Source organism: Anomaloglossus baeobatrachus, chromosome 12 (genome assembly GCF_048569485.1).
Source record: "Anomaloglossus baeobatrachus isolate aAnoBae1 chromosome 12, aAnoBae1.hap1, whole genome shotgun sequence".
Classification (NCBI taxonomy): domain Eukaryota; kingdom Metazoa; phylum Chordata; class Amphibia; order Anura; family Aromobatidae; genus Anomaloglossus; species Anomaloglossus baeobatrachus.
In genome coordinates, this window is record NC_134364.1 from 72,832,323 (window position 1) to 72,848,108 (window position 15,786).

General features: G+C 45.3%; 1 protein-coding gene across 1 annotated transcript in view; it reads right to left on the minus strand.

Moving 5' to 3' along the window:
* SPRED1 (sprouty related EVH1 domain containing 1) overlaps positions 1-15,786 on the minus strand; it is an 83,386-nt gene that overhangs the window by 11,001 nt on the left and 56,599 nt on the right. The window contains exons 3-4 of the mRNA XM_075330495.1: positions 9,361-9,529; positions 7,896-7,948 (exon numbers count right to left, since the gene is read on the minus strand). Coding sequence (XP_075186610.1) covers positions 7,896-7,948; positions 9,361-9,529 — 222 coding nt within the window. The remainder of the gene's footprint in view (positions 1-7,895; positions 7,949-9,360; positions 9,530-15,786) is intronic.

Consider the following 15,786-nt stretch of genomic DNA (forward strand, 5'->3'; position numbering starts at 1 on the left):
ATCGCGCTCGGCATCGCAGCATCGGCTTGCGATCTCGTAGTGTGCAAAGTACCCCTTAGGAATACAGCAGTTTATATATTTTATATAAAGAGGTTTGCTGAAATGATGGGGTAGTGTGAGAAAGGCACAAAAACCAAACGATATCAGATTTATTGAAAGGTCTCATATTTCACAAATAACTTAGAAACCTAGTCCTGGTATTTTGTTGCACAGATGACTCATCTTTGTCACTGTTGCCAATTTGTTCTTCATGCTAATCAACCATCTTGAGGGAAAAAGAGAAAAGCAATGCCTCGGAGAATTGATCTGACTATATGGCTTTATCGTGGGGGTCATAATATATGCGCGCGCGCGCACACACACACACACACACGCACACACACACGCACACGCACGCACACGCACGCACACGCACGCACGCACGCACGCACACGCACTTTCTATTGTTGAATGCATTCTTACTCTGCAGAATTTTCTTCACACCTGTGTAATTCTTTTGAACAGTACTATATATGACTATATGTACAGTGGGTGAAATAAGTATTAAACACATCACCAATTTTCTAAGTAGATACATATCTAAAAGTTATTTACATCAATTTCTCATCAAATATCAGTAACATCACATCCAATCCACACAGGCAAAGAATTCAAATCATAGATGTCCATAAATTATGTGTAATAATGAGAAATGACAGGGAAAAGTATTGAACTCATTTACTGAAATGTATTTAATATTTCATACAAAAGCCTATGTTGGTGATGAAGTTTCAAGACAGCTCCTGTATGGAGAAACTAGTCGCCTGCATTGCTCAGGTGTGATTTTGGACCATTCTTCCACCCAAACACTCTTCACATCCTGAAGGTCTTGTGGGTTACTTCTATAAACTCTGAGCTTTAGTTCCTTCCATAAATGTTCTATAGTATTCAGGTCAGGTGATCGGCTCGGCCATTTAAGCAGCTTTATTTTCTCTGAAACCAATTGAGAGCTTTCTTGGCTGTGTGTCTTCCTGAAATGTCCACCCTGGCTTCATCGTAATCAGCCTGGTAGATGGCAGCAGATTTTTTATCAAAAATGTCTAGATACATTTGTCCATTCATCCTTCAGGTACATAAAGTTTGCCGATCATGTATGGTGAATAACAATCGCACACCATGATGTTCCCAGCTCCAAACTTCACTATTGTTGGTGCTTTCGGGGTGAAATGCAGTTGCCTTTTGGCCTCCAAACATGGTGTGTGTCTTATGGCATCCAAAGAGTTCAATTTTGGTCTCATCTGACCAGACCATATTCTCCCTGTATTTCACAGGAGACTCTAAATGTTGAGAAAACTTTAAACGCACTTGAATATGCTTTTCATTCAGCAATGGAGTCTTATGTGGTGAGTGTGCATACAGGCCACGGAGAGTGAGCGCATTACTTGTAATTTTCTTTGGAAAAAAATGGTACCTGTTATTTCCAGGTCTTTCTGCAGCTCTCCACATGTGGTTCTTGGCTCTTGGACAACTCTTCTGATAATTCATTTCACTCCTTTGTCTGAAATCTTGTGGGAAGCACCTGGTTGTGGCTGGTTTAGGGTGAAATTATGTTCTTTCCACTACTTCTGGATTATGGCCCCAACATTGCTCACTGGATCCTTCAGTAGTTTAGATTTAGTTTATGTAACCAATGTTATCAGTAAGTTTTGCAATAATAAGGTTGAAAAGGTTTTGAGTCAGCTCACTGGTTTTACCCATCATGAGCCGTTTGTGTTTCACCTTTTAGTTTGCCATCAGGTAAACCAGCTACGTGGCAGGATTGCATTCTAATTACTGATTAATTTGACTGTCTATGGCTTTTTGTTCTTCAGTTTCTTCATGTGGTCAATACTTTTTCCCTGTGGTATTTCTCATTATCACAACTTCATTTCTGGACATTTATGGTTTGATTTCTTTGCCTGTGTGGATTGGATGGGTTGTTACATCTGTCAATAGCTCCTTTAGAAATAGATTTACTTACAAATTGGTGACGTGTTCAATACTTATTTCACCAGCTGCATATACATACATGCAAAAAATTTAGACAGGTGAGGAAAGAATGCTGTAAAGTAAGGAATGTTCTCAAAAATAGAGGTGTTGATACTTAATATTTAGCAACTATCAAAATGCAAAGTGAATGCATAAAAAAGAAACTAAATCAAGTCAATATTTGCTATGGCCGTCCTCTGTCTTCAAACCCACATAATTATTCTAGGTACACATGTACACTTCATGCTGTTTTGAAAGCGAAGGGAAATCACAAGAAAAATTGATTTGATTTAGATTTCTCTTTTGTTCATTCGCTTTGTATTTTAATTGATAAAAAAATAAATGATTAAAGCTTCCATTTTCGAAAGCTTTCTTACTCTGCAGTATTTTAATTCTTTTGATGAGTACTATATACACACATGTACACATTATACGGCATAAAATATTGTGACTGACTTAACAGAATTCAGGTTTCTCATTCAGACCCATTGCAACAGATGTAGAAAAATGAGGGCCTAACCGTGTAATAATACAGAGTGGGTCTGTTGAGTGCTATGACACATAGGACATAAAAATCCTCATCCCTCTGTTGACGGCAAAGACCCAAAACTCATCTCGTCTGAACATCAGCAGAAAAAACGGAGGTGGGAGCTACATGACGTGAGTTTCCATGGTCGAGCAGCTGCATGATAGCTTTACATCACTAAGCACAATATCATGTGTCAGATGTGGTGTAAGGGACAGGACACACTGTGAGTAAAACCGACCGAGTGGAATACGATAAAAAAATGTTACTCTATGGGGCTGTTCTCATCTGCGATTATTTTCTCAGCCCTAAGCAGACCGAGAAAACAGTTGCAGCATGCTGCAGGTGGAATCTGAACAATATTCACTCGCACCCATAAAAGTCTATGGGTGCGAGTGAAACATCAGACTGCACTTGGATGACACTGGAGTGCAGTGCGACAATTGCATCAGCTGATAATGGAGTAGATGGTAAGATTAGTCCCTCTCTTTCCTCCACAGCTGTGATCCGATAGCAGGAGCGGATCACAGTGGCATGACACTTTGTTCACAGACAGGGAGGTACGGTGGCTCAGTGGTTAGCACTACAGTCTTGCAGCGCTAAGGTCCTGGGTTCAAATCCCACCAAGGACACTATCTGCAAGGAGTTTGTATGTTCTCCCCGTGTTTGCATGGGTTTCCTCCGGGTTCTTCGGTTTCCTCCCACACTCCAAAGACATGCAGATAGGGACTCTAGATTGTGAGCCCCAATGGGGACAGTGTTGCTGATGTATGTAAAGCGCTGTGGAATTAATAGCGCTATATAAATGAATAAAATTATTATTATAATTATTATTACTTGCAGCACAGCGGGAGTGGAGAGTCGCATCCGATGCACTCACATCGGAGGCCATACACTCGTGTGGCCTCAGCCTTAAACCACCAAACACTGGACTCTGGGGCAGTGGGAACGTGTTCAATGGAGTAACGAATCACACTGCTCTGACAGTATAACGGACGAGTCTGGTTTTTGGAGAAAGCCAGGGCAATGCTGCCTTTCTGAGTGCAAAATGCTACCTGTAAAGTTTGGTGAAGGAAGAACAATGTGAGGCGGTTGTTTTCAGGGATTGGTCTCTTCGTTACAATGAAGAGACATGTTAGTATAACTTTGGAAGAATCTTAACTTCCAACTTTGTAGGAACAATTTGGGGGGAGACCCTTTTCTGCTCCCCATGACGGTACCCAGTGCACATAGCAAGGTCCAGAAAGGCATGGCTAAGAGAGTTTGGTGTGGAATGACCCGTCTGGCCGCACAGAGCCTGGCCCTCAACACCTTCCAAACCCTTGGTAATAAACTAGAACAGAGATTGTGAGCCTGGCCCTCTCCTCCAACATCAGGATGTGAGCTCACAAATGTTCTTTTAGAAAAATGGGCAAAAGCTCCCATAAACACCTCCAAAAATCTTGTAAAAAGTCTTCCAAAAAGAGTGGAAGCTGCAAAAGTAGGTGACGAACTCAAATGTTAATGCCTAAAGGCCGCTTTACACGCAACGACATCGCTAACGAGATGTCGTTGGGGGTCACGGAATTCGTGACGCACATGTGGCCTCGTTAGCAACCTCGTTGCGTGCGAGACACAGGAACGACCAAAATTACTCACCTTATCGTTGCTCGTTGACACGTCGCTCCTTTCCCGAATATCGTTACTGCTGCAGGCACGATGTTGTTCCTCGCTCCTGCGGCAGCACACATCGCTGAGTGTGACACCGCAGGAGTGAGGAACATCACCTTACCTGCGGCAGCCGGCAATGAGGAAAGAAGGAAGGTGGTGGGCGGGATGTTACGTCCCGCTCATCTCCACCCCTCCGCTTCTATTGGACGGCTGCCGTGTGACGTCGCTGTGACGCCGCACGAACCTCCCTCTTAGAAAGGAGGCGGTTCGTCGGCCACAGCGACGTCGCTAGGCAGGTAAGTCCGTGTGACGGGTGTTAACGATGTTGTGCGCCACGGGCAGCGATTTGCCCGTGGCGCACAACTGATGGGGGCAGGTACGCACACTAGCGATATCGATACCGATATTGCTGTGTGTAAAGCGGCCTTAAGGCAATGTTCACACAGTACATGTTTTCTAACCAAATAGGTGCGTTTTGGCCCCCGCATGAGTTTTTACCCCGTTTTGCCCAATGTGTTTTTTTTAAGTCAAATCTATTAATTGGAGGGCTCAAAAACGCTGGAAAAACGCAAATTGACATGCTGCATCTTCAAGAACGCAGCCAAGACTCAGCCAAAAAAAGATGCCCAGTGTGAACATAGCCTAATGATTTACAATTGGATGTCATAAGCTCTTATACACATGAATTGGGGATTAGATCCTTTTAAGACAAAGCTGCAATATCTTCTGGTTAGCTTTATCAACAGATACATGTAGGTAATAATGTTGAACTAAATACTTAAAAGGGTTTTTCCAATGTACGACATTAATATTAATCAACAGATCTTGGAATAATAATTTCCACAATTGGATGTGTTTAATAAATAATAAAAAAAAAATGCACCTGTACTGAGATAATGTTTTATATGTGCCCCTGCTATGTACTGTGTAATGGCCGTGTCTGACCGTACAGGGACATGGTCTGATCATACCACAGCTCCTGGGCCGGGGAGAAAGCAAAATAATCGCACTTACCAAACCCCAAACAATTAGAATTAGCAAGTGAATGGGCTCTCACATACAAATCTGTGTCGCTGTCAGGTCTCCCTGTATGCCATAGTGGTGCACTCCCCCTGCTGGACGGAAGCAGTATCACTCAGGCAGAGTTAGTGACAGCGGAGTGATACTGCGACCTGATGTGTGTTTGTGAGGAGCGGAACGGCGAGGGATCCAACAGTGATGCAGATCTCTGTGTGAGAGCCCATCCACCAACAGAACTTGCCAACTGTAATTGTTTAGGGTCTGGTGAGCACAATTTTTTTGGAGGCTTTTTTTTTTAAGGGGCGTGTCTCTTCTCTCTTGGGGTGGGGAAAGCTGCCGGCCACTGTGCGCTAGCTACACAGGAGAACGCTGCGTGACGTGGAAGCCAGGGAGGGCGAGTACAATGTTGTTGCTTTTTGCATTAGACAGAACAGAGATATATTTACCAGGATGTGGACAGTAGATACCAGGAAGGGGACAGTATTACACCAGGATGGGCCCAAGAGGGGAACAGTATGCACCAGGATGGGCCCAGCATACACCAGGATGGGCCCAGTATACACCAGGATGGGCCCACTAGGGGAACAGTATGCACCAGGATGGGAACAGTATGCGCCAGGATGGGAACAGTATGCGCCAGGATGGGAACAGTATGCGCCAGGATGGGAACAGTATGCGCCAGGATGGGAACAGTATGCGCCAGGATGGGAACAGTATGCGCCAGGATGGGAACAGTATGCGCCAGGATGGAAACAGTATGCACCAGGATGGGAACAGTATGCGCCAGGATGGGCCCAGTATGCGCCAGGATGGGCCCAGTATGCGCCAGGATGGGCCCAGTATACACCAGGATGGGCCCTGTAGGGGGACAGTATACACCAGGATGGGCCCTGTAGGGGGACAGTATACACCAGGGTGGGCCCTGTAGGGGGACAGTATACACCAGGGTGGGCCCAGTAGGGGGACAGTATACACCAGGGTGGGCCCAGTAGGGGGACAGTATACACCAGGATGGGCCCTGTAGGGGGACAGTATACACCAGGAGGGCAACAGATACCAGGAGGGGGACAATAGATACCAGGAGAGGCAAAGTATGGGGGCATAAATACCAAAATGGGGGACATATATACCAGGATGAGGTGATATATACACACCAGGATGTGGACTAAAATGGGGAACATATATACTAGGATGGGGGGGACATATATATATCAAGGTGAGGGGACATATATGCCAGGATGGGCGGCATATATTCTAATATGGGGGACATTTACCAGGAAGGAGCCCAGGATTGGGGGCATTACTACATAATGGGGGGAGCGTCTTTATAGGAATTAGAAAGCTAAATGTATACATACATCGACCAACACTGGATGGGGGGCGGGGGGGTTGGGGGGGGGGGTGCAGGTTCAAATTTTGCACCAGCGCCCATCATAATGTAGTTACCCCACTGGATAAGTATAACTATGTAGTATAAGTATTCTACTAAGTATTCAGTATTCTGTGATAGCATGCACACTCATTCTTTCAGCCACTTCTACGCCTCTTAAACTCCACAAAGTTTGGGATCTTAGCAGCGGGAAGGGTCTGCACCTTGCTTATTGCCCGGCCTTTAATGCACTTCGGAAATCTGCTTTCTCCCAGCTGCTGGTAGAACAATTATGGTACTGTGGTTGCTACGAGATTCGTTTCATTTCTCCCCAGCCCCCTTTCTAAAGCTGCAGTTCTGTGCAGGGGCAGGGAAGCTATAAAAGTGTCTCCAGCTGCAAAAATGGCAGCCAGATGAGCAAGAAAGCTGGAGTGGGGGGAGGAAAGGAGCGAGGGAAGGCTCCCCTCCCCCCATCCGCCCACTCACAGCGCACACAACTTTTTCTCCTGTCATTCTGGAGCATCCTCCAGGCAGCCGGGAAGCTAAATTTACTGTGACTGTGCCGGGGCCAGCAGCATGTGGGAGATCGGGAGATTAGAGAATATTGCCCAGGCTTTAAAACGGAATCTGTGCTTGCAAAATACCCATCCAGGGACACTCAAATCCATTCACTGGAAGGAAAAAAAAATAATAGAAGGAGAAAATAAACGGGAAAGAAGAGTAAAAAGAAGAGTTGAAGCGGAAAATAGGGAACAAAATTGAAAAAAAAAAACCCAAAAAACAAAATAAGAGGATCTGGTTTGTGTGTTGTATCTTCTAATTTCCTTTTCATCAGCGACTTTTTTTGGTTTTTAAGAAAGATTAGGGCTTGGAGACTGGCTGGTGTCACACGAGACATCTTTTTAGTCACTTTCGACATTCATTTGGTATCTGTCATGCCAAAAACATGAGCGACTCCATCACAAGACACAAATTACATCCCCGGCACCAAATCCGAGGCTGGAATCTCTTTGAAACGCCTTGTTGTGTCTGTCGCATATACTGCAGTATTGTTCAGATGGATTCTTCAGAAAAGTTTTTTTCCCGCTCATACGAGACATATGTGAGGGGCTCTAAACAACAGCAAGAAGAGTTGGGATTCTGAGCCGTTCACTAAGCAATTATATAATTGCAATAAATGAAGTCCAATCACTCCTACAGACTCCAGACAAGGCTAAGCCCCAACATCAAACACTGATGATAATTGCCCGTTTATCTTTTGGAGATTATAGCCAGAACCCCCTACTTTTATTTCTGGCAGGGACAATTAGATGTATCACATACCTGAGATCCTTCCTCTGATCCAACATCTGATTCCCCATGGGATGGAGGAAAACCTGCACATGCCGGGAAGAAAAGAAATGGCGTATTTAGACGGGAAATAAATGTTCCAAAAGTATAATTGCAAGAAGGCAAGACGAGTCCTAGTCTAAAAATGGTTGGAAAAACCACCAGAAACCATGCTGCCCCTATCCAAGTATTTGCCAAGTTAGGTGGCCATAAATATTCAAAATCAGCCATACCCGAAGATTTTGTTTGGACCAGCCAACCATCTAATATGTAGGGTGCTTTCTCTGTAGGTAGACGTCAGTAGGAAACAATGATTGAGCAGGTTGTATTTTGACACACCCAATGTTTTCGTCTTCCAGGGAGGAATGCTAAACTCCAGAAAAGTCCGAACATAGCCTATTCCCCTTACCTTTTTGAGGACACATACAAGAGCCCAGTGTCCATGTGTATGATGTGGTGGGAGATGGGTAGAGGCCGTCAGCCAAATGAGTTTGGATAGCTGCGGTCTGAAGTGCATTGACTATGTAGCTTTAGGACAACTGAAGCCTGGATATCAATAGAATTATTAGGAACCCCTTTACTACACTGAGCAAATATGAAAGTACATGGTAGAAAAAACCCCATACATGTTAGATGGCTATCGGCTGAACGGTGCTTCGGAGATCGTGTGGCCGGCGGCTCTCTCGGCCCATCGTGTGGCCGGCGGCTCTCTCGGCCCATCATGTGGCCGGCGGCTCTCTCGGCCCATCATGTGGCCGGCGGCTCTCTCGGCCCATCGTGTGGCCGGCGGCTCTCTCGGCCCATCGTGTGGCCGGCGGCTCTCTCGGCCCATCGTGTGGCCGGCGGCTCTCTCGGCCCATCGTGTGGCCGGCGGCTCTCTCGGCCCATCGTGTGGCCGGCGGCTCTCTCGGCCCATCGTGTGGCCGGCGGCTCTCTCGGCCCATCGTGTGGCCGGCGGCTCTCTCGGCCCATCGTGTGGCCGGCGGCTCTCTCGGCCAACAGCTCTCTTGGCTGACCGTTTGGCCAGCAAATCTCTCAGTCAACTTTCCCATACACTGGAGCATTCACTTGAAAAAGCGCTCCTGCTTTCCCGATCAGAAAGCTACCGACAGACATGGATATGTCTAGTGGCGACTTCTCTGGGAGAACAAAGCGTTTGGCAGTCCATCATATGGAAATGTATAATCAATATTTCCTCCTGTCAGTTTTCTCATACCCCCATACACATCTGACTGCTGGCTAAACCCGTCGGTATTGGCAGTCTAATATGTGTGGGGGGCTATTAATATGATTCACTGAACAAATATAGCCATAAGATATAAAAGATGAAATCCAGTAGTTAATACCTTTTTATGGATGACGGAAAAGATGCTGTATTATTTGTCCACCTATCAAAGAGTAACAAAACCAATATTTTTTTTTTTTTTTTTATTTTTTTTTTTTAGAAACATGGGGATACCTTGAGTGAGGTCTTCAATGGCACGACGTATTCCCCTATCAAAAGCTCTAGCATCTGCTGGACTCTGGAACGTGAGGCCAAATTTCTTGTCGCCAATCTTCCAGTGGTGGAAAGTAGGGGTGACTTTATTGTAGACCAGTTCCCTCTTCAGAACACACTCCAGGACCACCTAGAGAAAGCAGACAAGCAATTATACACCACAGCTAGAAAGTAGGTGGATGTACAAACACCATGTTTCCTTTATAGATTGTTCCATGCTGGAACAAAACAGACAAAGTTTGGCATCTGATGGCAAAACTAAAAGTGATCATCTCATAAAGGGTTATTCCACCAAACGCATCTGCTCTACATGATGAGCAGACCAGATGTGTTAGGTAGTGCAAAACCCCCTTTAAGGTCATTGTGCATAACCAGTTATGCAGTACAAATGGGTTATGGTAGCGATGAGAAAAACCTAAAATAATTTTTGGGGTCTTCGTATTGGCAATCGTTGGAGAGGTCCAACAGGTAGGACTCTTGTCATCAAGATTGGTGGGAAAGGTCTTGCTTTCTTCTTGGGTGTCTCATAACCACAGTGTAGGGCTGAATGTGGCATGCAACCTTTGTAGAAGAACTCAAGACATCTTGTGGCTAACATTCCTGGTTCATGAACTCCAGGCTTTTAATCAAACCCTAACCTGAAAAGAAAGTCACACCAATCAGAAAAAAATACCTCTCGGAATAAAGCATACATGAATGAAGATTGGTCAACTTGTATTTAAGTGAAGCTTCCTTGCCTATAAGGTGTGCTCCACAAACATTTACTCCCCACATTGGGTGACACATTAAACTGCCGAGATCCAACCCATCTCTAGTACGGGGTTTCCAAGTGTCACAATTGGAGCACGCTCACTCAATCATTTCCATTGCATCTTCTTACGGAAGGCGGCACGTATGTTTGACTTCTACTTCACAAGCTCTCCTCACCAAGGTCATGTTGGTGAGAAGGAAAGTGCACCCAATACGTCACACATGAATAGTATCTTTGATTAAGAAAAAAAGCAAAATGTGTTCAACGCAACAATTCTATCCAAATGTCTATAAAAAGGGTTATAATGGATTTGCATTTGTTTTCGATACAGATTGGAATTATTCAAAATTAGGACATTTGCTGAAGATCTAATGTGCATGACGAATGAGAGAACCTCTCAACCATTCACTTCCGGGGAATACTTAAGTGGTCACGTTGAACTTTTTGGCCAGTCCACTTGGTTGCCTTCTAGAGAGAAGGTCTTCTATAGCTTGGTATACACAGAGACCATATAACATCCCGGATAGCCTAATTTTCTCAGTGTTAAAATGCGCCTTTAGGTGATTTCAGGCACTGCAGATGTGAGAATATGACGCATGTACCTGTTTGTATTGCTCTATCAATTACCGTATTTTTCATTTTATTAGGCGCACCAGATTATAAGATACACCCCAAATTTAGAGATAAAAAAGGAAAAAAAAAATGGGGTCAGTCTTCTCCAGTGGTGTCTTACCGCAGTGGTGGTGGAGCAGGATCACAGAGGAAGTCGGGGCAGTGCTGGAGTAGGGGAATGCTGCAGGCACTGCGGTGGGTACTGTGATTGCAGAGATTGGGGGCTGTGCTGGCAGCGGAGGCTGTTCTGACTGTGTGGAGCAGGGTGGTACGGCGGGTGTACCAGATGCTCTGTCAGCAGTGCGGGCTTCAAACAAAACGACTCCCGAGTCGGTGCGTGCGCAGATTAAGCTCTCGACTCAATGACAAGTCGAAATCTCATCTGCGCCTGCACCGCCTCCGGGCACCATTTTCCTTAAGTCCACTGCTGGGAGATCATGGGCCAGAGGCAGCGCATGCGCAGATGAGATCTTGAGCAGAGAGCTCCAACTGCGCACGCGCAGACTCAGACGCCATTATTTGACGCCCGCACCACCGACAGAGCATCTGGGGCACAGCAACTCACACAGCGCCCTTCGTCGCAGCGCCCATTCTCCACCTCCCGGTAAGCTACATTCGGATTTTAAGACGCACCCCTCATTTTCCTCCCAAATTTTTGGCAGGAAAAGTGCATCTTATAACCCAAAAAATACGAATGTCTGTAAAAAAAACCAAAACAAAACAAAAAAAACAAACAAACCACAAACTAACGTCTGTGGAGTAGAAGTTCAACTCTCAGGCACACAGTTTGTTTCAGTACACACTAGGAAATGTAAGGTCTCATTTACATAGTGCCATATTAAAGCTATGCAACTTATGTAGGGGGTCTTATCTATGTGTACAACCCTTCTAATTAAGATTTAAAAGTATTTGTTAATCTCTGTATTTCATTATATAGGTATCTGTATATGTTGGTGATAGGGGTGAATGCTGGAGAAGGGGACAGCTCCCCAAACATTGCATCAGTTTGTATTCACACCCATTTTACCCCCAACCATGTCCCAACATGGGTTACTGCATTTGCATTTTTTACTGAATAATACGTGGAATTTGCACGGCGGGTCGGGAATAGGTGAAGGTTTGCACGGCAGATCAAGAATACGTGGAGGTTGGCACGGCAGGTCAAGAATACGTGGAGGTTGGCACAGCAGGTCAAGAATGCGTGGATGTTTCCATAGCCCATCAATAATGCATGGAGCTTTGCATGAAAGGTGAATAATACATGGAGGTTGCATGACAGGTCAAGAATACGTGGAGGTTTGCACGGCAGGTCAAGAACACGTGGAGGTTTGCACGAAAAGTCAAATACGTGGACGTTTGCACGGCGGGTCAATAATGCGTCGAGGTTTGCATGGCACATCAATAATACTGGGAGGTTTGCAGGGCAGGTCAAGAATACATGGAGGTTTGCATGGCACATCAATAATGCATGAAGGTTTTCACGGCAGGTCAATAACGTGTGGAGGTTTGCACGGCGGGTCAAGAATATGTGGATGTTTCCACAGCACATCAATAATGTGTGGAGCTTTGCTTGACAGGGGAATAATAAATGGACGTTTGCACAGCGGGTCAATAATGCGTGGACGTTTGCACAGCGGGTCAATAATGCGTGGACGTTTGCACGGCGGGTCAATAATGCGTGGACGTTTGCACGGCAGGTCAATAATGCGTGGACGTTTGCACGGCGGGTCAATAATGCGTGGACGTTTGCACGGCGGGTCAATAATGCGTGGACGTTTGCACGGCGGGTCAATAATGCGTGGACGTTTGCACGGCGGGTCAATAATACTGAGAGGTTTGCAAGGCAGGTGAAGAACACAGGGAGGTTTGCACTCCAGGTCAATAATGCGTGCAGGTTTTCACGGCGGGTCATTAATACGTGGTTTTGTACGAGAGGTCAATAACATGTGGCATTTTGCATGATAGGTCACTATTATGTGGAGGTTTGCACAAGGACTAATAATATGTGGAATTCTGCACTATGGGTGAATTTCTCTGAATTGTTATATTTTATACAAGTGGATTTTTTTTTTATGTTTACTGTGCTTATGTCAGAAGACGCAGTGTCTATCTGACATGGAAAGCAAGATAAGGAATATTAGTTCCCGCATGGCAAAGATAAACCCACTCTACCCATCTAAATAAACATGCATGCTCAGTTAATACGAGTGTGCACAAACATGTGGAAGGCAGAAGAGATGGTTGAAAACATACACTTGACTGCTATCTAATATGTATAGTCAGTAAGGTAAAAGGAGGTAAATGATTTTCAACATTTTTTTTATCACAGCCATTGATGTGTATACCAAAAAAACATATGGAATAAATGAATACTGAGCACTGATTTTTCTCCATTACATAGAAAACTGTTTAAATACCCTTAAATGATAATTCTAATGTTACTAATCCCATCAGTCTTGTGGGGAAGTCCCATAACATCATCCCTTCCTTCTGCTCCTATATCCATGTTTGGGGGGGGGGGGGGGAAGGACTTTTAGAAAAAGAGAAGAGGGGGTGGGGGTCGTTAACTCCAGGATGTATGGGAAAAGACTGATCTAAATAGTCAGACAGTAACATACCGCAACAAAATGATTTCACCAGACAGACATATAATTCACACTAATAGGTAGTCAGTGTATATTTGTGAGCCGGGAGCTGCATCAGCAGGATGCCATGTGGATTTATTCCTGGGTGATCCAGAGATCAGATGGTGGCACTGCGATGGCTTCCTGTAGACTGGCTGGAGCCCAGAGCAGGAAGGTGACAGTAATAATGCAGGATGTGTGCAGCAACATGAGGCCTGACCTGACTCTCCCCGGCCTCCTGCATAGCGGAGGCTGCAGCTGCTCCCCGGAGGAGGGGGATCGATACTCCTGCTGCCTCCGGAGGTCACATTCCTGTCCTTAGCGTTGCTGTATTGCTGGAGAACAGAAGACAATCAGGATGGTGTCTGTCAGCATTAGCGCTCACATCCTGCGCCTCCCGCATTATCATCCCATTAGTATTTCTAGCGACTATCCCCACCACACTACAGATAGGGTCAAATTATTTTTTATATCTGTCGGATATTATTTACTCTATAAGTGTCAGCAAGAGAATGTATCAAGTTTGTATTGTAAATATCACATTACCCTCATTTACAATTTTACCTCTGCTTCTATACAATATAAGATACTAGTAACTACAGTGATTAACAACCCAAATTATCAACCATCACTTATATTTTTCCATCATATTGGACAGTTGTGTATCACTAATCTGTCTATCCAAAGCACATATTATGGACATATATAGATATATATATATATATATATATAATCTCTCTATATCTATATATACATACATACATACATATACACACACACAGTGGAACCTCGCTTAACGAGTAACCCAGTTAGAGAGTATTTCACCTAACGAGCAAGGCTTTCTGTAAATTTGCAACTGTTTACGAGAAAGCTTCGCTGTACGAGCAAAATACTCACCGCACACACTTCCGGTTCCATACATCCACCACACTCTGACACGCTCTTGCAGTCCACACAAACACACACAAGCATGCACAAACACAAAAACACACACACACACACACACACACACACACACACACACACACACACACACACACACACACACACACTGCTCACCTTACCTTCCGTTGCATCACCAGCTTCCTGGAACTTGCATGTATCGGGTAACCAAGGCGACCGATGCCGGACCTTCCGCACTCAGCACGCTGACGTGAAAGGCAGGAGCCTCTTGCCTCTGATTGGTCAGCGTGCTGCCTTTGAGTAGCGGCTGACAGCGGAAGGTTCTCCCTCCACAGGATGTGTATCCGGTAACCATCGCGACGAGGGAGGAACTTCCCCTGTCAGGTGCTACTAAAAGGCAGCGCGCTGGCCAATCAGAGGCAAGCGGCTCTTGCCTTTGACGTCAGCGCGCTGAGTGCGGAAGGTCTGGCATCGGTTGCCTTGGTTACCCGATACACATCTTGTATGAGCGAACTACAAGTTCCAGGAGACTGGCGAGGGAACGGAAGGTAAGGTGAGCATAATCTGTGTTTGTGCGTGTGTGTGTGTGTTTGTGTGTGAATTTGTGTGTGTTTGTACGTGTGTGGAATGGCACAATAGGGGACCAGGATGGGACATTGTACAAGTTGTGGAATGAATTATCAGCATTGCAATGATTTCCTATGGGAAATCTTGCTTTGCTGAACGAGTAACTTGGTTAACAAGCACAGTCCCAGAATGTTAAGATCCAACATGCCCGATGCTCATTTCCCCCGGGGTTCTATTACAAATCTGGAGGCCAACAAGTACACAAGATCTTTGGTGGATCATATTAAAATAAAGTAGAAGAAGAAACAAACTTCCAGTGAGAGAGAGAAGCCTTCCACGATGAAACGTTGTGTAAAAATAAGAATTATTCTTACCGTTAATTCGATTTCTAGGACCTTCCACGACAGCATAGGAGGTTGTCTCTCCACGCCCTAATTGGGACAGGAAGTTCAAGAGGTTTAAAAGGACCCTCCCACCTCCCACAGCCAGTGTCTTACAAAGAATCCATAGCATATGAGAAGTACAACATATCCATGAATATATGAATATAAAAGGGGAGGGAATTACCTGCTGTCGTGGAAGGTCCTAGAAATCGAATTAACGGTAAGAATAATTCTTATTTCTCTAGTCCCTTCCACGACAGCATAGGAGGAATACCAAAGAATTGATACCTAGGGGGGGACCACAGCCTGCAGGACTATCCTGCCAAAAGCCAAATCCCTGCTGGAATCCAGATCCAGACGATAATGCTTCGTGAAAGAATGGAGGGAAGACCACGTAGCCGCCTGGCAGATCTGCTCAGGGGAAGCCCCTGCCCGTTCAGCCCAGGAGACAGAGGTAGTCCTGGTGGAGTGCGCCGTGAATCCGGAAGGAGGAGAGAGATGCCGAGCGAGGTAGGCATCCCTAATCGCCCGCACAATCCAGTTGGCG